This window comes from Sinocyclocheilus anshuiensis, unplaced genomic scaffold (genome assembly GCF_001515605.1).
Source record: "Sinocyclocheilus anshuiensis isolate Anshui unplaced genomic scaffold, SAMN03320099.WGS_v1.1 scaffold544, whole genome shotgun sequence".
Lineage (NCBI taxonomy): Eukaryota > Metazoa > Chordata > Actinopteri > Cypriniformes > Cyprinidae > Sinocyclocheilus > Sinocyclocheilus anshuiensis.
In genome coordinates this window covers 1,459,962-1,484,896 of record NW_015555763.1, presented here as the reverse complement: position 1 = coordinate 1,484,896, position 24,935 = coordinate 1,459,962, and the positions used below count along the sequence as shown (strand labels likewise).

Genomic DNA, 24,935 nt, shown 5'->3' with positions numbered 1-24,935 from the left:
CTGAGATCTCAATGTTTTCTCTTTCCTGTGGACAACTGTTCTGCTACCCTTTCAGATCTTTAGGCAAATCATAGAAAGTTACACTTTGAGTAAACTGTATTTTACAGCTGCTAAGCTGCTCAATAATCACCCTAATAATGTCACTGATGGCAGTTCCTCATATCTGCTCAGCCAGTATATCATTGTAAAACAGGAGAAAACAGGTTACTCGCATTTAGACTAATCACAAAAAGCCGCATTCATATAGTGAAGGGATAATGCCGTATTTTAGCTCTGATGGTATAGATATCTGGACAGGCCCACATGACACCGATGCAGAGTAAGCATTTTACAAGTGGCTCTGGTTCTTGCACACATTAACCTTAGGCTGTAATTTCCATTAAAGCTCCTCAACCTTCTGTTGTCACAGAAGTTCTACAGGCCTTGTTAAGTCCACTGCTGAGTCTGAGTGTCCTCATAAACATTTGAAGGGTTGGGGGCACGAGCCCCGGCTGCTTACTTTTAAAGCCTGCTAAGCTCAAGTCCCCTATCATTTATTAATGAGCTCTTAGGAAACCTTGAATTTTTAAAGCAGTGCGGGATGGAGATTAAAATTTAGCCCAAACTGGTTGTCGACATGCCCATCCGGCTTTTGCTGACTCTCTCTCTCTCTCTCTTCTCTTGCAGTTGTAATTACTCCTAATGCAAAAGCTTCATTTATTAACGGAAGATGCTTTGAGCCATTCGCTGTATAAATGCTCAACCTGTTCCTGTTGTGTGAGAGACTGTGTTTACTGTGCATTTCATTTATGTTGTTCGCTCTCACTCCCTTTTTTTATGTTGTTTTCTGTTTGCCGATGTAGGGAAAATCACTATGAGGCTGATCCTGGCTACACCTCATATAAGTGTTTTCCCTCAGTATTCCAGACAGTCTGGGTTTCAACAGCCATTGCAAATGTTGTGAGGATGCTACTTTCTTTACAACTGCCCTTAACTTAGAAGGTTTCAAAATATGGGATATGGAAAGTATACACAGTCACTTTCCATACAAAACTGACTATATAGAGTGAAATGTTAAGATTAGATATTCAGCTGCTATTTAATGTTATATTTAAAGTATGTTGAATTTATAATATAATAATTTAATAATTTGCATAATATTATAAAGACAACATGTTCCAAATTTAAATAATTGGTTTGATATTGTCTCTGTTCTCAGGCCAAAACAAATTATTAAAATATTATCTAGAGATCATTTCCTTAGGTTTTTATTATTATTATTATTATTACTGTTTACTGTTAAAATTAGGGCTAACAATAGAATAAAATGTGACTAATATCATGATTTCCAACCATTTTTTATAAGGCAAAATGAAATAGTAATAATAGCATTTAAATAGCATAAAATAGCATTTGTTAAATGTTTAAAAAATATATTGTTAAAATGTATTTAATTAGTATCTTACATTAACTTTTGACAACACACAACTTTTTTTTTTATAAATAAGTTTTTTTTTCTCAAATTTGTTTGAAACTCCCTGGTTTATATTATATTGAGATGTTATTCTATGGTCTACAGTTATTCGACAGTCTACAGTTATTATTCTGAGGTCAGGGGAGCAAAGCAGGACAACATTTTACAGCTAAATCTTTCTTTTTAAAGGCCAGTGGCGAAATATGGATTTTGTCAGAAACGGGAGGCGCTCAAAGCATGAGCAACTATTGGGAAGATTACAGTCACTACATATGCTATATAAGATGTATCCTCAACACAAGCCTCTTTGAAATGAGATCCAGTTATCTGCTCACTGGTAAAATAGTTTTCTGCCACCATCACAATCCTCTACAGCCTTAGTGTTGTAGTTTTGGCAGGAAAGTGTGAGAATATTTTCCATTAAAAAGTGTCTGTACTCCTCAGTTAAAGGAATAGATCACCCAAAAATGAAAAATTGCAGAAAATTTAGTCACACTCCTAATCGGCTGCTGCCAGTGCTTGTGGCTGGAGTGAGGGACAGTGATGCAGAGGTGCGCAATAACAGTGTGTTTGCACTGGGAGCTCTAGCACAGGCTGCTGGACCCATCGTTGCCTCGTATCCTTTATGCGTGTGTGTTTGTGAGCCTGTTCTCTGATCTCCTTGACTCTGTGAACCTTAACTACTGTGCTTCAGTGATTACCCAATGATGCTCTCGCTTTTCTCCAACCTACTTTCTAAAGAATCTGACCTAAGAGTTATTGACAACCTCTGTGCTGCCCTGTGCAGAATGATCATGAGCCACATCGAGGGGGTCCCACTGGAGCAGGTTACTTCTATCTTCATCTTTAAGGAATGCTTCAACAAAAAAATCTAATTTGCTGGAGATTTACCCACTCTCAGGCCATCCAAGATGTAGATGAGTTTTTGTTCTCCACAACACATTTTGAAAAATTTTGATTTATATCACTTGCTCACAAATGAATCCTCTGCAGTGAATGGGTGCCATCAGAATGAGAGTCCAAACAGCTGATGAAAACAAAGAAATCCATCCAAGTAATCCACACGACTCCAGTCCATTAATTAAAGTCTGTAAAGTGAAAACCTGTGTTGGTAATGAACAAAATTATCATTATAACATTTTTAAATTCAAAGTGTTGCCTTTGGATAAAATGTATTTCCTTTATCCATAATATTGCTTACTCCTGTAAAGAAGTTGTCTCGTAGTCTTAATAGATGTCTTAATAGATTTGTTTACTAAAAACACACCGCTTTTCACTTCACAAGACATTAATTGATGGACTGGAGTTGTGTGGATTACTTGTTGATTATTGTGATGTTTTTATCAGCTGTTTGGACTCTCATTCTGACGGCACCCATTCACTGCAGAGGATCCATTGGTGATGAGCAAGTGATGTAATGCTTAATTTCTCAAAATCTTGACATCTTGAATGGCCTAAGGGTGAGTAGATTTTCAGAAAATGTTCATTTTTGGTTGATCTGTTGCTTTAAAGAAATATAATTAGTTCTGTCAGGACCACTATCGTCAAAATGATAGATACTTAGCATAAAGTTTGGTTTGGCGGTATGGTTCTGTTCTGGGCAAAAAACTCCCTGCCCATCCATGCAGCCTGTCATGAATGAGCAGGGAGAGCAGCAATAATAACCCCCCTAGGGTTAACAGAACAGAACAAGGCAGATATCATTAATGTACTTAATGATATTTAAGTGTAACACTTTATTCAAGATAAAGGAGTCAGATTAGCAAGGAATATCAGAAAGCCAAGTCCTGACTGTGGCGAAAGGAGGAGCTGGGGATGGAGGAGTGTAATTTGCTCCTGAGCAAGCTAAAAAGCTGCTGAATATCATGCAAATAAAGTCCTGTCAACATATTCTCCAGCGTCTCCTCGTCCCTCGTGTGTGTGCAACGTGACACATCCAGGATGCAGATGAGTTTGTTTCTTCATCAGAACAGATTTGGAGAACTGTAGAATTACATCACTTGCTCACAAATGAATCCTCTGCAGTGAATGGGTGCCATCAGAATGAGAGTCCAGAAAGGAGGAGCTGGGGATGGAGGAGGGTAATTTGCTCCCGAGCAAGCTGAAAAGCTGCAGAATAATACTGAATAGAGCTTATATAGGAATGCCACGATAGGTGTCGTATTCCTATAGGTAGATGTGTTCAGCTGAGAATCAGCTGATGCAAGCTTTACTCACGTGACCTGCCAGAACTAACGCTAACGCTTAATTTATCTGTTCTTGTTGTAAAATGCCGCTGTTGCAAATCATTTTTTGGGTTTTCCTGCACCAATTTTTTTTTTCTTCTCAAACAAGATTTGTTTTTGAATTAGTTTGAAAAGATTGCAAGGACACAAAACTGCAATCAGTTTTCTTTGTCATTTTGGTCACGACTTCCATGTGCTTATCATCTTAAGTAGCAACTGTTATCAATATTAAAATAAGGCTGTCTGGTCAGAGAATAAGTGCATGCAAAGTATGGAGAGATTTGTTTGCAGTCATATCCCTACGATGGGTCAGCAGAATTATATTTGCCATGTTTACATTAGTTACGTTTGCAGAAAGAGTTCAGAGGAATATTTCATCCCTTGAGTCAAAGTGACTGACAGTATCTTGGCAGCAGGTGTTCTACTGGAGGCCGTCCAATCACAGAGCAAGTCTGTAGAGTGTGCACCAAAGCTAAAGCCAATCAATTTTAGAGAGAAGAAGTGTTGCAGCCAACTCATCCTGTTCAAAGCACTATTCAATCATCTTCATGAATTGAGTATCACCACCGCAATCCACTTTGCAAGAATCCCAAAGCAACCCACACTCCTTTGGTCTGACACTAAATATTGTTCACGGGAACAGGACAGTCGAGTCATAATATTTTGCATCAGTTTCTTTATTGTAAATGCACTGTGGGTAGAAACTGTATAAAAAATGTAATATTGCACAATATAAATCAACTGCACTTTTTTCAAGGTATAATGATGCATTTGTGTTATGCTACAAGAATATGCAGGTACTGTGCTCCAATTAAATAACAAGATACTGTGACCAAGAATTTTTTTGTTTGAACATATTAGTACTTTTAAATATATAACCAATAGTTATCAAAAATGTCCTCCAAGTATGAAGATTCGTGGGCTACCAGCTAAATACAGTGTTTGGCACTGTAGTGAAGATATTAGACTTGTGAATATCTAACACAAAGACTGTTTAAAGCTAATAAAATGCTAAGCACAATTTCTATATACATAGCCCTCTATATGTTACCTGCATTATTATACTCCCCAATTTGTGTTGTGATTGTTTCATTATTTTGCTTTAGGTGGGTAAACAAGCACAAGATTTCAGTGATTGACTGCCATCATTCAAATTTAATTGAGCAAATGACACGTCAGCTTGAACAGAGTGGTGTGATTTATAGAATAGAGCCTATTTCTATTGTTTTGTGTTCTGTATTTGTGCACTTTCCACCCTATAATACGAAACAATGATCATCTACACAGATTTGAGGTGTTCTCATATTTTTTCACCATGGAACATATTGTCTGTAATCTCCAGCCAATTCTCAAGCATCTTTATGAGTCTGAAAAATATATTTACTGAGAAATTGACCTAGGTTTACAGTATGTTATAAATGCAGCGTCATATTCCCAAGAAAATAGTTTCAGACCTGAACATCTGCAAATCGAAATTTTACTGTAATGTTTTTCTTATTCCAGGAATATTGATTGCCCATTATTTGATGCAGAAATCCATATAATTGAAAGACAAATCATTGTATTTTCGTAAATTATTATTATTATTTTACTTTTTTGAGAACACCAGCGTGTAAACCCTTTTTCATTTATACATTTACAGCCTAACCATTTCTGACATACTTATTGTGCATTCTCAACATTTTCCAGAAAAAATATCTCTACAAAGTCATTGATTATTAGTGCATGCAGTCAGCTGATTCTGAATTTACTCACTAATTTAATTTCATTAATTTAATTTATTCTGTCATATAATGATAATCAATTGGTGAGAGACTTTGAGAAAGAAAGAAAAAACGAAAGAAATACTGGGAAAGAGACAGAGGTATATCTCAGCTATCAAATCTACTTTATAATTCCCAAAAGTTTGTGCTTTGCTGATTAGATGTCTTTGATGTACGGCTCCAAAGTAGTTTTCTGGCAAACTAGCATTTAGCTTTGAAGTTTCTTGTCGCCTCTGCAGGGTCCCTAAATTAAAATGGGACAAATGTAGAAAGAAGAAAGAGAGATCTCAGAGTTAGACACTGGAAAATATACACACACACACACAACGCATCTACAAACATCCCTGCTCTCTTACCTTGCAAACTTGACTAAACCTAAGGATCATTGAGTAATCCCATTGAAAAATGTGAGATCAGGTGAATTCAGCAGTTCCCAAACTCAGAGGGTTTCTCAGAGGGTCATGATTAGAAAACAACTGTTATTCCTTATTAGAATCCAGTCACTCAGTGGATCCCATGTTCCAAAACGGTGGCTAGCAGTGAGCATTTCTCCATGTTTATCCAATTAGTCAAGCAAAATTCCACTAGAATTCGCTCGTTGTGATGGTTTCAGGGATCCTGAATCCATGTTAGAGGAACCAGAGTTTCCATCGCGCATGCTTCTTGGACTCAGTCTTGGACTTGCGTTTGGGGGTGGAGGTGAACACCTCGTGCGTGTAAGGCAGAGAAGGGTAGGACGGCTCTTCGAATGGACACATTCTCTTCATTAAGGGCTGCAGTTTGTCCTCTTGAAGTTTAAAATCTAGTTCCACACTAAAAAAGAAAAAGGGAACATTATAGGTGAGGATAACGTAGAGTAGAGATCATATCAAAGCAGATTACACAAAAGTGTCTAGATGAGGATCTAAATTAGTCAAATTAAAGCCAACAATAAATCAAATTTGACTCCATTTACTTTTTCTTAAATTAATTTTCCATATCTTATTGTGCCTATTTCATCAACGACATCCTAAAACTCTATTCCAAAGTGCATCAATATATTTTCTTCATAATTTTTCATCATGCAACCCTCTGAAACGTCTTTCCTTTTCTGCCTTTTCTGTCCTTTAGTTTTGATATCATTTACAAATGTAATATATTTTTAAAATGGTAATTGTTTTAATATTATTTTTTTGGAAGAAATTAATACTTTATTTGGCAATGATTCATTAAATATATTAAGTGACATTAAAGACATTTACATTTACATTGTTAAATATATATATACAGCAAGAATGCATTAAATTGATTAAAAGTGAAAGTAAAGACATTTATAATGTTTTCTATTTTAAATAAATGCTGTTCTATTGAACTTTTTATTCATCAAAGAATACTGAAAAATATTATGAATATTATGTTTCCACAAAAACAATTAAGCAGCTTTTCAACAATAAATGTAATATTTATTGAGAAGCAAACGATTTCTGCAGGATAATGTGACACTGAAGACTGGAGTAATGGCTGCTAAAAATTCAGCTTTGCATCACAGGAATAAACTACATTTTCAAGTATATTTAAATAGAAAACAGTTCTTTTAAATTGTAATCATATTTCACAATAACTTCGTTCTTTTTTTTTTCTTTTTTTTATCAATTAAAAGACTGAGCATAAGAGACTTATTTCAGAAAGATTAAAAAGTCTGACCCTGAACAATCAGTTCCCAGTGGATGTAATACATTTTCCTGTTGAAATCCTCTTTCACTCAGTAATAATTTGACAGTAAAATTAGTTGCAAATGCCATTTAATGTTCAAGTTTTGTCTGCCTTAGTAAATGTTTTGAGTGTATACCACCTCATTCCTGACCTCTAACATCATGACTAAGCTGTTTAGCTCAGTCTCAGCGTTTGTGTGTATGTGTGTGTTTGACTGTCCTCGCACAGCCACAGTCTGACCTAGTCTTCCCTCTAAAGTCATAATCCCATGACAATCAGATGATTCCTGATGATTGCAGTGGCTACACTCCCAGATTAACCATCAGAGACAGCTTTAATCTGATCTAAATTAAATCATTCACAAAGCAGAGTCTGAGTCATCAGAGTAAAGAACAGAGACACACAAACCAATCACACATATCAGTACCACTCACTTTCAACTGCTCCATTCCTCACTCGCCCCCTTCTTTTCACTTCCCTGCGCTACAAATGAGCGTATTGGAAATCAATGTTTGACTCATCAATTCCTCCATTCATAAAAGATTTGTGCAAAAAGAGAGCTCTCTAACCAAATTGCAGCATGGGAGTCAATTATGTTTATCTACGTCTTTACACTGAAGGTTTGTTTGGTTTGCAGTAAGGAACGCTTTATATACGACAATCGAGCCCTTTGGCTTTCATTCAAAGTTTTGTATTGGATAACACACATTTCATTTAATTACAAGCTGCTATGGTGAAACGCAGACATTAATCGTTCAGATCATTATGGAATTTTGCACTGAATTTCAAAGCCTTTGAAAATACGATAGCACTTTATCACAATTCCACACATACAAACCCTACACCAAGGACTTTTTTCCCATCACATACGTATCGAGACAACAGAACAAACCAATAACAGACTAAAACCCATGGAGACAAAGCAATCTGCATCTCATTTTCAAGTCTGTCCTGGATTTTCACAAATGATCAGAAAAACTTCTCTGGCATGGTATATTTAGAAGCTGCAGTGTTTGGTTTGTCTATTTACAGAACTTGTGAAAGCTCAGCGATTCTCGTTAGACACTCTGAGGGTGAAAGAGAATGGAACAGCCGTGTGTTCCTGCTCCAGGTTGGGCTAAACTACACTCAGCAATTAATCACAGGAAAAACCCGAGCAGTTACCTTGTGTACACTACCAGCAGGGGGGTGTAAAACATATGGGTGGCTGGTGAACAATGCACAGCAAACAATTGCAGGATCTGTAAACCTGACTCAGAATCGAGATGATGTCTTAAGGTTTTCAAGTATCCTAAGAAATTTTCTTTATTTTCTGTTCTCATATATCGAGTTTTGTAACAACAAATGCTGATTATCTGTTACAGGCTAATTCGATTCATACATCCTTTTGTAAAAAAGGGAAAATCCTACTCTACAAAAAAATGTCAATGTACAACCAATGATATGAGTTATATATGACAGTACATGATGATACTTCCTGTTCAGCAAATGGAAAATACTTTAACTATAAGCATTATAGTTATAGTTAAATATACTATAATAATTTCTAATAATATATTTACTAGATTTAATTAATTCTTCTATTTTCTATTAATCAAAGAATCCCGAAAAAATGTATCATGGTTTCCACAAAAATATTAGGCGTCACAACTGTTTTCAATATTGATAATAAGAAATGTATCTTGATCACCAAATCTGCATATTAGAAAGAGTTTAAGAATAAATTACATTACATTATAAAACAGTTATTTTGTAGTAATAATTCATAATATTACTGTTTTTACTGTATTTTTGATACAAAAAACAATGTAGCACTGCTCAGCGTAACAATATTAGTTAAAAATATATTTTTTAAATTCTACCCCAAACTTTTAAATGAGAGAAAGTGTGTGTGTGTGTGTGTGTGTGTGTGTGTGTGTGCGTGTGTGCGAGTGCGTGTGTGCGTGTGTGTGTGTGTCGGTTTATCCTTGCATTGTGAGGACCGAATGTGCCCACAAGGATAGTAAAACCTGAAATTGCAAACAAATGCAAACAAGTTAACTGTGATGGCTAGGTTTAGGGGTAGTGATGGGTTAGGTGTCTTATCCGAATTTAATAGGAGAAAATTATTGGTCATCCAATCTTTTACATTTTTAACACACTCTGTTAGCTTAGATAATTTAGAAGTTTCATCTGGTCTGGTGTGTGTGTGTGTGTGTGTGTGTGTGTGTGAGACCTGGTATTCCTAACATTAGGAGGAACAAATGTCCCCACAAGGATAGTAATACCAGAAAATTTGGACCTTGTGGGTACAATTTGTTTGTTTGTTTGTTTTGGTATTTTTTGGTCCCCATGAGAAAAAAGCTTTTTGAAAATCTAAAAATGTTGAAAGTTTTCTGTGAGGGATAAGAAATAGGGTAAGGGGATAGCACATCCTTTAGCTATCCTTTTATCTTCCAGTAAATTTACATGAATTTAATTTGAAATTGATTTTTAATAAAGCGTTGTGGGTATGAATAGGTGATTGTTGAAATAACTCCCTGTGGTTGACATCAAATATAAGTGACCCAGGTTCTTGCTCAATTATTTCCTTCACTGCTTTGCTGTAATGTAGAAACATACACACACAAACATGCATACGGTCAAACTCGGTGGGGGGTGGGGGTGTTTGTAGACATGGAGCTAAATATTTAATCACAGTAACACTGAACATCATCCTTTATACAGGTATACAAACATTCAGCCGCGAGCTTTGGTCAATGACAGGGTACAAACCCGGCCTGTCAGATGCCACAAATATTATGTTCAAACACTTTACCGCAGGGACAAACTGTAATAGGTTCAGTCAATGAGAGGTTGTATTAAAAGAAAAGCTCAATCTTGGACACAACAATGTCAAATATTATGTTCCAGTACGAGTCAAGATAGCAACTGATTTTAGAAGGAGGCCTAAAGGTTTTTATCTGAGTGAGCGGAGGCTGGTGCAAGAGATCAGCTGGATCATTTCTGAGAGTTTTACTGAAGTAAGTGGATTATTATCAAGCTCTGTCTGTAATTTCTGCTCAAGCAGCACCGCTGTCCATCCCTGCTGTGCACATTGCCGGGTATCTCTGCCACCTCTCATTCAAACTAACCACTCGTCCTCCACCAACGTGATCCATTTGTCTGGATTCATATGGTGCCGTGTGGACAGGACAGACTGAGGTGGTGCTGAAGGACGGGGCCCATCACGTGACTAATGGCCACATTGTACTTGCCTTGAGAAGGCAGCCGCAGAGTGAACTTATCCAGTCCACTATGCCAACAACAGGCATCACAATCAACACATCCTCACTGGCCACTCTGCCAGCACAGAGCAGGAAATTAGATTTTTTTTGCAATCAGACAATCAGACTCCCTCTTGTCTTCTGGTTCCTCTCCTGTTTAGTAGTGAAGAACTGGTTTGCTAATTAGTGCTCCAGCACAGTGTTCAGCACTGGTGAGTGCCGCCATTCAAAAGCATGAATGTTCACACTCTGGGTTAGTCCTACTATGTAGTACATTTATTTTTATCATATACAGAGGTGTCCAAATGTTCTTTCAAGCAAAGACAGAAATAAGAAAAATAATAATTAAAATGGCATGAAAAATTCTGATATTCTTGAACGTTTTTCAAACTTTAAAAGGTATCCACATTTTTTAAAGTATTATTATAAATATAAATCAATCAATCAATCAACAGGAGCAGTTTTGCCAACGCAAATTACTATTAAAGCCACAGCAAAACGGTTGACATCTCCACAATTTCTGATCCCACCTTCCCTGCAAATCACTCTCCAAAGCCACGCCTCCTCCAAAACACATGAACACGCACAGCAGACCAGAAACTAACCAGTGACACAATGAGAGAAGGTGTTGATGGAGGGTTGAATGCAATGCTGTCATGTTAGCTCATGTCTCATTCATCTGTGAGAAAACAATGCAGTACAAAGCGCGTAATATTACAATAATAAATACTTCCATTCTCACTCGGTCTGCAATAGCGTAATGGAATACGCTGATGACGTATAATGTCTATGTGAACAGGGTGTGCGGAGGTATGCAAATACATACATTGACAGGACAGCCTATCGTAGTCCTCGGACTGAGGAATATGATTGGACGAACGTTTTATTGTCCTACACCTTCCACAGACTAAATAAATACATATAAATATATTTAGACCACTTAACTTATTGATTGTTATCGGGATGTGAAGAGACTTTCAACCAGCATAACAAAAAATGTTTTTGAGCCAAATCACCTACCCTGCCTTTAATTCCTGAATGAATCAGCCTTTGAACAAATCCAATTAATTAATGAATCACTCAATGACTTACTCATTAAGACATTTACTGCCACCTACTGGCAGTTTTAGTTTCTTATTTACATTATAATTTCATTAAAAAATAATATCATATTTATATATTAATAAAAAACTAATTTAAGGGATAGTTAAATGCCCCTTTAATTAGAAAAGAAAAAAGAAAAATAAAGAAATATTTCTTACAAAAGCTACTATTTTGTAATATATATTTCATGCTTTTCTTATGAAACACAATAATGGCTTTAAATTATCTTTTGTCTGTAATTTCTCAGCTAAATGTAATGTGCAATTAATATGTGATTCATTAGATTAATAAATCACCACATCATGTAATTAATTAGATTACATTTTTTAATCGACTCACAGCCCTAATTATTACGTTAATAAACCTCCTGCGGCCCCTTTGGAAGTTTGCTGATGCCCCCTATTGGACCCCGGTTCCATGGTTGAGAACTACTGCTCTATATCAATTTCCATTCATTTTTAACTAACACAAGCTTCCAGGATGACATGATGCTCAAAGAAGTGACATAATCATGTTGGGAAAACAACAGCACAAATATGAACAAGTATTAGTGTGAATTTGATGTTTTTTAATATGAACGACGTTTTCTGTGATTAGTTGATTTGTCTCATTTTAAACATTCCATTATGTTTGATTAAAATACATAAATCAGTATGATTTTATAAAAATGCATGCTTAAAATATAAAAATTAACGTATTGACTTGGGTATACAGAAAATGCATTTGTGAGCCCTAAAGATTGATGTTAGCCAGTTTGAATATAAAATGCAATTTCCAAACTGTGTGTGAACGCAGCCATATTTATCACTCTAAAACAAGACTGACGATCATTTTCTGCTTCTGTTTGAACACAGCCATTGTGATTAAGCTGCATTTCTCTGAGCAGCAAGGGTGTTAGGCTGAGAAAAATAGAGAGAGAGAACGGGGACACTTTCCTACATTTTGAGAAATCATCTGGAGACTGTGAAAAGCACACGATTTACCCAGTTTATTGCTGGTTCATAAATACTTAATGGAAACTGACTTGCTGCTTATAATGAGAAATACTGCAGCCTTCGAAAGTGAGAGGAGGATATCTGCATCACACCATCTCAGTAATTGATGCATGCAAGACACTTACAGTAATCCGCTTGGAAAAAAACAAAGAAATTTAAAATACCATATACAGATCCAAACGGAGCAAATCGCAACTGTATTTGGCACCATTATTGCGCCGTCTTCATAAGCTCCTAGCAGGAAGGATATTGCCAAGCATCTGTAGATACCCACTGGGCCGCCGTGAGACGTGACACAAAATAAATGAAATTGGAAGGAAAAAGGTGCTAAATGCGAACTGTAGGAATACCACAGGGAGTTATCTTGGACACAGCACAAGTAAAACTGATGGTTGCCACTATTTCAAAACTCTAATGGTTATTTTTTTCTTACTTCTGATGAATGAGTCATGCCTGTCTCCCATCAGCGCACCCTGAGGACAGAGACTGCGGCAGGACGGCCACAGGTCGGGCTGTTCGTTCTGTCGCTATCTGTCTTCCAGTATGTGTCCAACTACTGAGGCATCGCAGACAAATCACACTATGCTGGCTTCAATATTTTGACATATGAGAATGTAAAAATATACAGAAGTGTGTGTACAATGATGTATACACAGGTGCAAATATTTTGAGGCACATGGGCATGCTGATACTATTTTGTCTTTATATGCACAGAAGTTTTAAAAATTGTAAGTCAGCTGTTTGCATCGCCATATATTATGCAGCTGACCTATTTATTTTATTTTACATTCTTCTTTTATCTCCACATGACTGGGTTATTTATTAATTATTTGTCTTCCACAGAAAAGAGAAAGTCATTCAGGTTTGGAACAACATGAGGGTGAGTAAATGATGCCAGAATGTTTCCTATGATATTTCTAATAATGCTTTAGCAGTGACACCATTAACTGTCAGTGCAAGGCCTCATCCTCCAAAGTAGGCTTATTTTTTTAACCAATTAGTGCACATGCTCAGCTTTTGAGAACATATTCAGTCTTATGGTTCAGTGAGGAATTAAGTCCTTGAATTATAAAGCCGATGTTGTTTTTGCCATATGTTCTGGTGCACTGGGCATTTGATAAGTATCTTTATAGCCATGTTCTCTTAGATACGAGTGCCAAACAAAAGCATAAAGAATTTGAGCTTAGTTGAGCTGATGCAAATGTGGAATGGGAATCAAGCATCAAGACTCCACTTAAGCACACTAAAGGTTCAGAAACAAATACCCACAATATATAGTTTGGAATTTGCTTATTATACTCACTACACAGCTAAAAAAAATCATGATAATTTTTTTAATTGGCCCTTTTTTTTGCATTTTACACAAAACTGCAAATGGCAGTGCTGATCATTTTTTCCCCTAGAATAACTTTTTTAATCTGCTATTTGAATCATTATTTTTAATTTTCTTAACAAGGTTGCATGGTTGGGCTCTCTGTAAGTCCGTATTAGCAGAAAGGTGCTTAACTGTTCATGAATATTTCTAATGCTCTTTTCAATACATGTAACAGTGTATAAATTCAAAGATTAAGGCCTGTTGTCTAGCTAGCACATAGAGAATTATGTAATTAAAAGTGGAAAAAAAGTTTTAAAAAATATATATATAATATAATATAATAGTATTTCACAAAAAAAACTGCTCTGATGTAGTACTCAAATCCATTACTCATTGTCTTAGTACTCAAAGACACTCAAAGCATCCACTTGTTTGGAATTCACTTTTGCAAATGTTTGGAAGAGGAATACACATTAAATAGTCTGGGTTGAAAGAAGGATGTACCATTGTTTAAAACAACAATGTGGCACAGTATGCTGCAGCCAGCTAGTTGGTTGTTTGCTGGGAGCATGCTGATCTCTTAGAGTGCCTTCTCTGTTCCTTTGAGAAAGTTGTGATGGAGGAAGAGTGAGAGCTATCTTACACCATGCTGGCATCCATTTTAAACCCTGTATGGGTCATGTTGAGCACAGTGAATGAACAATGAACTTTGACCTTGTAGGCCTTCTTCTCTTGTCCATTAGGATTTGTGGGCAGTTGGACAGTGTACAGGAATGTCAAAAGTATTAACTTGACACAAAATTAAGACAAAAATGTATTATGTATTAAATATTAATGTATTAAATATTATAATTAGGGCTGTCAACGTTAACGCCTTAACGCATTTGATTAATTTTACAATCCTTAACGCATTAAAATTATTTAACGCAATTAATGCAAAATTACGGAAGCACAATTTCTATTCTAATTTTAAGCTGCTAAAAGTTTTGCAGTCCAATGATCCAGTAAGCGAATGCATTAAAAAAATTCGTCCAAAACAGCGCTAATATAAAGGAAACCAGGCTGATTACATCAGAGATTGTAGAGAGAACAGAGACTCGCGTTGCGTTTTAAGCGAATTATTCATTCCAGTGTGTTTGGCTTTAAAACACGAGCTCTGTCATATTCTGTGATTGTCTCTGAAGAGCGCGAGCCCTCACACATCACACACGCTGTGTGAAGTACAGACTGAACAGATTGTCAACCCATCCCACCGCTGTATGGCCAGATGAGACGCAAACTACGGTTTCTCAAATTGATAACCAGTCTCGCTAGTAAAGTTTTGATAGATGAAGACTGCAATCAAGGTAAAGACGATTGCGGTGGCGTACAGGAGTCGTATATTAAGCACACGTGAGTCCGTTATAATAATGCGTGTATGAGCTCTTGACACACTGATCGCACATTGTATTTATGCACAGGCACAGACATTTACGTACATTTACGTTGTTTCCACACACATTCGCGATAATGTTTTGATTTGTCATGTGTATGTTGCTGTGTCATGTGTTAGTTATACTGAATGGATCCGTGTACTGTAGATATATGCAGTCAGCAGGCAGTTGGTTTAGGGTTTTTTTTTTTGGCATCTCCATGTGGTCCTGTTCGGTATCACAACTTGACTTCTCTAAAATGTAAAAAAAAGCTCTTTGCTGTTGCACTGTACACATACTATAAAATTAAGATTTTTTTTTCTTTCATATGTGCTTATATGGGCTCCTTATATCATTTGGTTCTTTGGTGTCCTTTTGGAGATTCTAAGTGTCCTTTTTTGGAAAGACATCTAAATTTATCTTGAAAAAAGCTTGCAGAAAATATAGATTTTTGAGAATCACCCTTCAATCTTTTGGTTTACTTTTCTGGATATAGCAAATGATGACAAAATAAACATTTGAAACAAGATAAGTGGTCTATGCTTAATTTAATGAAGTGTGCGATTAATCGCGATTAATCACAGAAAAAGGGTGTGATTAATTAGATAAAAAAATTTAATCGATTGACAGTCCTAATTATAATGTATTAATATTAAAATGCCATAAATAAATGTTGTTATATATTATTTTTGCTGTGAATTCACAAGTAGCACAGAGACCGGTGAAATTTCACTGGTATTGGTATCAGCTACTGAAAGTGGTTCATTACAACCTTACAGTGTAGAATGAAGTGTTTTGTTTGACCACACACACACACACACACACACACACACACAAACACACAGAGAGATTCATAGACTGCTCTGATTCACTAACCCCAACCAAAGCTAGGACCACCTTTCCCCTCTTCACCACCTCATCACTTTGGTAACTATGACAACCACATCACCTTCACCAATACATGTTTCTGTTTCTGCTCAGCATTCTTCTCATACTAATGTCACAGCATGTCCTCTTCTGTAAGAACCTTCCAATAGTAGGTTATAGGGGATCTCTGGAAAAAGCATTGAGCTGCAATTTAACACCACTATATTGCTCACCCAAACCCACTGTCTTTCCACTGTGAACTGTTCCTGAGAACCAAAACCAATTATAGCTTTTACAAATCAGATCCTTCAATTTCATGGTTTACTTAACAATCGGAAGCACCCCTGAGCAGAACAGATGAATATTCACGATAAACATACTAACAATCAAATAAACAGTCCTTTAACACAGATGTAAGCAATAATATCATATTTTACTAGTGCAAAATCTTAGATTTAATTTGATAAAGAATTTTTATTTGTTATTTTCAGTCAAATAAATTAGTTATGAGTCTCTTTATAGTTTAACCCCAAATGAAAATTCTGGCATCATTTACTCACCGTTATGTCGTTCCAAATTAATATAATATAATATAATTAGGGCTGGGCAAGTTAACGCGTTATTGTCGACAATTATTTTATCGCGCGTTAACGCAGTTTTTTTATTATTATTAAAGTCTGTTGCTCTCTGGCTCTGAATACACACAGATAAACCATGAGTCACAGGAGCGGTGGGATGTTGATCAGTACTGGCTTGGGATGGGTGTTATCACTCATCTCAACCAATGAGAGCATTTGGGGTGGGCCTAAGACTGCAGCAGCGCTCACATGAAGCGCTCACAACTTCATAAGTGGGAAACAGGAAGTTTCCGATAGCACGTGAAGACAGCAGAGAAGCGCTCTCGCTCAACACAGTAGAGTGCATCGTTTTGTTAACTTTGTGGTTTATTATTTTGAGTCGTTGGGGACGCGGTAACACACGGCCCCTTTCACAATATATTGTGAACTGATCTATATATAACTGAACTGCGCTCTGGCCCACCTCTTCTAACCTAGCGTGGCACGGAGTGATCACGCTAGTCAAACGAACTGGGCTTTGGGGGTCAGACGCACTCGGGCATGGTTAAGATTGCCTAGTGTGAGTACACCCTTATTCTCCCGCATCCCGCACACACGAGTCTCTACCCACCCGCACTCGCCCATCAAGTGTTGTCTCGTGGGGTCCTGCGATAGTGCAGGTCTCTACTCGGAAGGAGCCTAGACCTTTTTTGTAATCAGGCTCTCAAAAAGTATATAAAAATTTGGATATAGATTTATCGGCCAACATGTCGGTTATCGGCTTTCAAAAATAAAGAATTATCGGTTATCGGTATCGGCCAAAATTTTCATATCGGTGCATCCCTATGTTTTTCTATAACAAACTATAAAATATCATTATTCATGCGAAAATCATGCGATTAATCGCGATTAAACATTTTAATCGTTGTCCAGCACTAATATATATATAATTCTAAGTAAATTGGGTTGACTTTGTTTTGAGTAGCTAACTTGTCAAGCTTCACTTTCAAAGTGGTTTCCTCAACACTGATTAGTCTGTATTTTATTTATATAATATAATATAATATAATATAATATAATATAATATAATAGCATTTTTTTGTGAATGTGTTTTAACTCTTCTCTATAATAGTGTAATTCTAGTCCTCTGGGCCAGTGTTCAAAGAGTGCTGATACAGCATGCATATCTGTGTGTATTTGACTTCCCTCACTGTGCAAACTGAATTGCATATTTTTGATTTCTTTTCTGACCCAAGTAATATATTCCAGGGTCGTCTGGTAGGCGGTGAAATGCTGCATTTGTCTGATGATAGATGGCATGCCTTTATGTACATGTCACTGCATTTGATTACAATGTGTAAATAAATTAATACAAAAATGCTTGAGAGGCAAAATGTTTATGTTTTGCTCCCACATGCCAGAATATTGTGTGTGTGTGTGTGTGTGTGTGTGTGTGTGTGTTATATAGGTCTGCTGCATTCTGGGTTTCAAAGCCATATGGGTTTGAAATGACATGGGGGTAATTATTGCTTTTATAACAAAATCAGCAAACCTATACATTTAAGAGGAATAGTTATGTTTCTGAGAATCATACAGTTACATTTGCTACTTAACCTGCATTCCTATATAAAAGAAAAACTCTACATTTACAGTTCATGCCATCTCTGAGTGTATTTTTCAATTGGTCTGGTTGGTAAAAATGTATAAAGTTCATATGTGGCTTGCATCAAAGGAACTCACTCAGTCATGATATTTTTCATTTTATCCTTGAAAATTCTTATTGGTAGAAGAGCCCGGGCTAACAGTACAGATTTTACACTCTTTAGTTCTTCAAAGCTTTACTACAGTACAAACAGTGACAAATTTGCCGATATAATTGGACACTGAAGCTGCACTTGTACAAATGTGTGCCTTAGTATGCTCAGAATCTTTAAATCAAGGATTAATTTTTTGGCCAAGCTGAAAGATTCAGATATAGCAGAGACTCACCTGTATATGATGCAGGCACTGTTACGACACGTGTCACAGTTGGCTGTATCCTGACCAGTTCGATAAGACAGTCTGTGGAAAAACAGTGTGTGATAAACGTAGCATCCATAAACAATAGAATTCATAACTTAAAGGGATAGTTCAAACAAAAGTAAAAATTACATCGTCATCATTTACTTGTGCTTATTTTGTTCAAAACCTGTATGACTGTGGGGGAAAAAAGAAGATATTTTGAAGAATGAGGTTCAAACAACATTGGACCCTACTGACTTTTATTTTATGGACAAAAACAAAGACATTTTTCAAAATATCTTCTATTGTTTTCCACAGAAGAAAAAAATCATACAGGTTTAGAACAACATGAGGTTTTTTTTTTCAATAACCCTTTAGCAAGGATGCATTAAATTGATCAGTGACAGTGAAGACTTTTAATTGTTACAGAAATATTTACATTGCAAAAAAAATGCTGTTCCTTTCTATTAATCAAAGATTACTGAAAAAAAACTGAATTACCATTTCCACAAAAATATTAATCAATACAAAGGTTTTTGATGTTGATAATAATAAGAAATGTTTCTTAAAGGGGTCATATGATGCGATTTCAATTTTTCCTTTCTCCATAATTATGTCCCCACTGGATGCAACGAATGCCTCGTTTATAATGGGTTTTCATGTTTTTGAATCATCGCTCCGGTCTGACAGGGCATCGTCACAATGTGGTAAGGGGCGTAACATTTCCGCCACACGCGTGAGGTATTCGGCCAATCACAACGCACTGGATAACACCAAATACACAAAATAATGTTCTTTTTAGCAGCATCATATGACCCCTTTAAGCACCAAATCAGCATATTACAATCATGTGACACTGAAGACTGAAGTAATGATGCTGAAAATTCAGCTTTGCCATCACAGGAATAATTACATTTTAAAATATATAAAAATAGAAAACAGTTATTTTAAATTGTACAACTATTTCACAATTCAACAGTTTTTATTGTATTTTTTTTATTATTATTAAAATTATTTAAAAAATCATTATATTTAATTCAGTAGAATGTTTTCATTGATTTACAGCCTTAATTATTTCTTCTGCATTGGTGTATTTTATTAACACAGGGCCTCTTGCAGATTATTGCTTTATTCTGACCTGTTCCCAGGATTCCTTTACATTATTTAATGATGGAAGACACCAGGATTGAATTACTTGTATCTATCCGCTGTTCATTTGTGGCCCTTGGGCTTCAGCAGCATTAATGTATGTACAAGGGCATGATGGATCATGCACTAGCTGGCATACTTGAAGTGGATATATTATTTGTGTGCTAATGTGACACTGTGACACATGCCTAGCATTTCTCCAAAGACAATAACAGGGCTGCACCCAGCAGCCATGCAGTTATGCATTTTCATTAAAGCTTAATGAAAGCCTAATTGGATCACTTTATCCCTCTGAGCACTCAAGTGTCAGGATGGTCATTGATATTCTACATTCAGTTGGATCTGACGTTGCTGAGGAGTTCACAGCGACAGTGGTTACACATGTTATGTCCAAACGTAGAAGAGCAATGTTTTGCAATGCAGTCGGCGAGAACAACACCTAAACTGAGCTTTTACTTTACTTGTTTATAGACTAAAATAAATGATATTTTTAGCATAATGATATTAGCTCAGTCTGCTCAGAATAAGGGCACTACGTCATGGTAGGAGAGAGCTGTACTTAAAAGGAAGAAAATCAGTTTTTCAGTATGATCTGGAATACATGGGAATGAGATGAGATTGAACCCTTCATCATGGCAGAAGCACTGGAGAGGAATTATCCTAAAGGTCAGGAAGGGCAAGGAATTATTGGTATTATAAAATTTTGTAAAAAGTCAGTGGGGTCCACTGTTGGGGTGTGCGATATGTATTGTCTACTGTTGTTAACAATGTGTGAGCTGACAATATGAAGTATGTCACTCACATTGTGAAAAGCTAAGTTTCAGTACTGAATGAATCAGAATTTTTTAACAATAATAATTTACATTTTTTAACAATTAATTTTTTTGTTTGAGTGAATTATTTAATAATCTAGTCATAAAGCTTTGTTTCTGAATGAATCAGCCATTTTGAATGAACAGTTTGAATTAATGATTCAATGACTTAAGACAGTGACTTGCCTCTACTTATTTGTGGCTTTCGATTTATATTTAAATATATGTTTATGAATATATATAATTATTCACACTTAAATATAAAATATAAAATAAAAACTGCATTTAAAGCACTTTAAAAGCAAGTAAGAGTTTGACATAAAACTCGACACATATAGACCTACATATAATAAGGTCAAAATTGCCACTGGAAATCAATTTAGAGGGGCAAATATCAACCCTTAATGAAAAAGCTGGTTTCTGTCATTGCCGTGAACTAACCACTGCACATAATTTGAAGAATACAAAAAGCTTTCATAATCAGCTGCCCACAACAGCCCTAAACCAGCACAAAAACAAAATATTGTCTAATTATCATTAACAACAAAATCTCGTTTTTATTAATATCGCACAGACCTAGTCCAATGTCGTTTTGGACCCAACTGACATTCACTGCATGTACAAAAACAGTTGAAATATTCTTCAAAATATCTTCTTTTCTGTTATGCAAAAGAAAGTAAGTCAACCAGCTCTGGAACAACATGAGGGTAAGTAAATGATAACAGACTTTTCATTTTTGTGTAAACTATCCCTTAAAGCTAATATCACCAGCTGGTAGCTGGTTTGTTGCTTATCTAAGATGGTCTACCAGCTTACACCAATTAATAACCAGCTTAGACCAGCTAGAAACCATGTTCCAAAACAGCTATGGAATAATTTAGAGTTGCTAGGTCCCTTTCTCCTCTGCTAAAGTGTGAATGTGTGGAGCATACAGTAATATTATGTATATATTTCAGTTCTTTTAAAATAAGTATTGATCAGACTTTGTGTGCGTGTCACTGAATCACACAAGTGCTTTGTGTTTTTTCCCCGCGAGCTGGCTCTCCGTGACTGCAGACATCAGCTCTGTTGAAAGACACGCTCTGCCCTCTCTCGCTGGAGGTGTGCCCTGAGTGTGCAAGGAGGAGACACACTGCTACGTTCCTGGAATAACCTGTGAAAATCTGACACTGGCAGCAGAAGCACGTCTACACACTGTGTAATAGAGTGCTAATGTTTCTTTCTAACATGAATACACAATGGTTCAGTATGCCATTGAAATTCGGCGAATGCTGTTAGGACATACTCGTGTTTGCACTAGCTAATGAAAATGATACATGACAATGTCAGTAAGAGCGGCATCTGATGATACTCATATTGAAGTCCTTTGACTTCAGACACAAAAATGCGCTGGAAGCTGCTCATGGATAATTCATTTGTTGATCATCAAAGACAGAATATACAGAGAAGAACTAGATTTTTATATTATCTAAAAGAAATGTGAGTGAAGGTTGCTTAGGATTGGAAACCTTTTGATGTTTGATACCCGGTAACAGAGAGACGAAACACCATACTAAAATACTTGGACAGTTTCCAGCAATATTTATTCAACAGTGCTGCAACACAGATATCATGACGCACAGCAGAACCAGTTTTGTTTGTTTAGAGAACAATGACTCTTTATGAGTTGGTTCCTTTTTAGTGAATCAGAAACATATGGTGCAACCAGTGTAGTCCAATTCCTTAACTAATGACTCGTGAGCTAATTCTTTTAATGAATTAAAAGCAGAAGGCGCTAACACTGTCTGTTTACAGAAAGAGTGACTCTTACGAGCTGGCTTGTTTAGAGAACAAAAACTCCTTTGAATGGGTTCCTTTTTGGTGAATCATAAATATACAGTGTAACCAGTATAGTCCATTTACAGAACGAATGACTCTCAAGAGCCAGTTCTTTTAAAAGAATTAAATGAAATTTAATGAATCATATTGCACTAACAATGTAGTCCATTTACAGAATGAGTGACTATTATGAGCCGGTTCTTTTTAGTGAATAAAACATTATACCACAACCAGTGTAGTCCATTTACATAATGAATTAATCTTATGATTTTAGTGAATCGAAAGCACACTATGCAACCAGTGTTGTCCACTTACTGAAAAACTGACTCTAAGTCGGTTCCTTTTAGTAATTCAAACACATTTTTAGTGTACATCTAACAGATAAACCTGATCAGTTAGAGTTACATTTAAATTCATTTATTAATGAAATCATTCCATTATTTAGCACTAAAATTGCATTTCTTTTTCCTAAATATATATTTCTGTAATATATTAAAACATGAATTGAAGCCACAACCGTTAAATTCTTTACATTTTCATCCAGACACTGACAATCTGTTGCCGTCTGGATAGGCTACGGAAGTCACTGGCACACTAATGAGCCAGTCATGATAATGATTAAAAAGCAGTTCAGGCGGCTGGATCTCAACTTGGATACATCACCCAGTGACGTCCTTGGAAAGTACTGCATTAAAAAAAAGCTGCTATCGTCTAATATAATGGTGAAATGAGCCTCGGCGAGTGGAACAAAATGTGTTAAAGTACTTGTGGAAAAAATTTATATTGTTGCTAATTTGAAGCCTCAGCAAAGATAAAGTTATTCCTCCTCAACAATTATCTTGCAGTTGCCTCCCAAACAAGAAACTCATGCCAGCATTTTTTTTTCTATAGTTGTGCATATACAATAGGAGTGTATCACAACAAATAAGACATTATTTACTACGGTTCATAAGTTTGGAGTAGGTGTGATATAGCAAAATACAGCAAAAAAATGAAATATAATTTAAATTTAAAAACTTTTTTCTATACAATATATAAAATAAAATGTAACTAATTCCTGTGATGGCAAAGCTGGATTTTTAGCAGTCATCACTCCAGTCTTTGGCTTCCCACACGCAAATGTAATATATGTACATACAGTATATTAAATTTCCATATTAAATATTGTCAGTTTTTTTTAATATTGTCCGTTTTTTGTTTTGGGGTAGGTGTTCCATTTGGGCATTGGGAGCCGCCCATACAGGGGGTGGATCTGTCATGTCTGTTTTTGGGTTTTGTTTCTTGTTTAAGTTTGTCTTTTATTTTGTAGTTTAGTCATGTTTATGTTTGCTGTAGGGATATGCCGGAATCAAATTTTCATGTTGCGATTAATTGCTAATGCTTTTATCACGGTGTACGGTATTATCACGATATTGAAATTTAGTTTTAAAAAAAGTGCTGTCATAATACAGTATAACAGGGTTAATAACTTTTTTCTTATAACAAAAATAACTGAACATTTAAATGCAATAAAGCAATACAGAATAATGTATAAAGTTAAAAGTTTTACACAGATTAAAGTGCAAAAGAACTATAAAGACCAATAGGTATCACTTTACAATAAGACCTCATTAGTTAACCTTAGTTAATGCATTAACATTCACAATGAGCAATAGCTACATTTGCTGCAGAAGTTATTAATCTTTGTTTAAAAAACACAAGTCTTAGTTCATGTTGGCTCATTAAATAACACAGTTGCAACTTTCGATTTTAACAACGAAAGTGCGCTTTCATCCAGAGCGTCTCTCACATGTTCCGCCATGTGCTTCTCGTCCGCGCTTGTTTACGTCAAAGTGCGCACACGTCTTTCTCGCAGCATACAGTGGTGTTGTGCATTTTGACTAGTTGATGGGAAAAGTATTCTTAAAATGCATTCAAAATTCTGAATAATTTGTAATATATAATTATTCACTGTATTTAGAAGTGCCCACGATAACAATATCATGCATATTCATTACCGTGATATATCGCATTACCGAATACCAGCACAAGTCTAGTTTGCTGGTTTGTCATGTGATTCCCTTGCCCTCATGTACCTTGCAGTGTGCTCCCTTAGTCAATGTGTCATGTTGTGATTGGTTAGTCACGTGTCCTATGTTCTCATTGGGTCTTTGTCTTGATTGATCCTGGTGTCTCTTGTTAGCGATTAGTATCTTTGTATATATAGCCCTTATGTTACTATTGTCCTTGGTCTAGCTTTGTTCGTGTAATCCACTGCTGGTGAGTCTATGTTCATAGTCAAGTTTATATCAAGTTCAAAATCGCGTTCAAAATCGCAGGCAATTCATTGCCGATTTTGAACGCGATTTTGTGTAGCTTGTCAGTGAACTACGGCTCTGTGTAGTAAATGCCGCTCCATCTGCACAGCCCTAGATGTAAGTATATACTTGTTTGACGTGCCTGTTAAAGACCCCCTGTGGTGAAAATCTAGTTTTTAATGTTGTTTACATGTCTGTCTAGTGTTTTTGATATGCGTAAAGGCAAACAA

General features: G+C 36.1%; 1 protein-coding gene across 1 annotated transcript in view; it reads right to left on the bottom strand.

Annotated features, from left to right (window-relative positions):
* Positions 1-4,381: 4,381 nt before the first annotated feature.
* Positions 4,382-24,935, bottom strand: part of LOC107674119 (protein FAM196A-like) — a 52,424-nt gene continuing 31,870 nt past the window's right edge. Inside the window, exons 4-6 of the mRNA XM_016468011.1 lie at positions 18,618-18,689; positions 5,798-6,254; positions 4,382-5,685 (exon numbers count right to left, since the gene is read on the bottom strand). Of these exons, the coding sequence (XP_016323497.1) occupies positions 6,071-6,254; positions 18,618-18,689 (256 nt within the window). The 3' untranslated portion in view covers positions 4,382-5,685; positions 5,798-6,070. The remainder of the gene's footprint in view (positions 5,686-5,797; positions 6,255-18,617; positions 18,690-24,935) is intronic.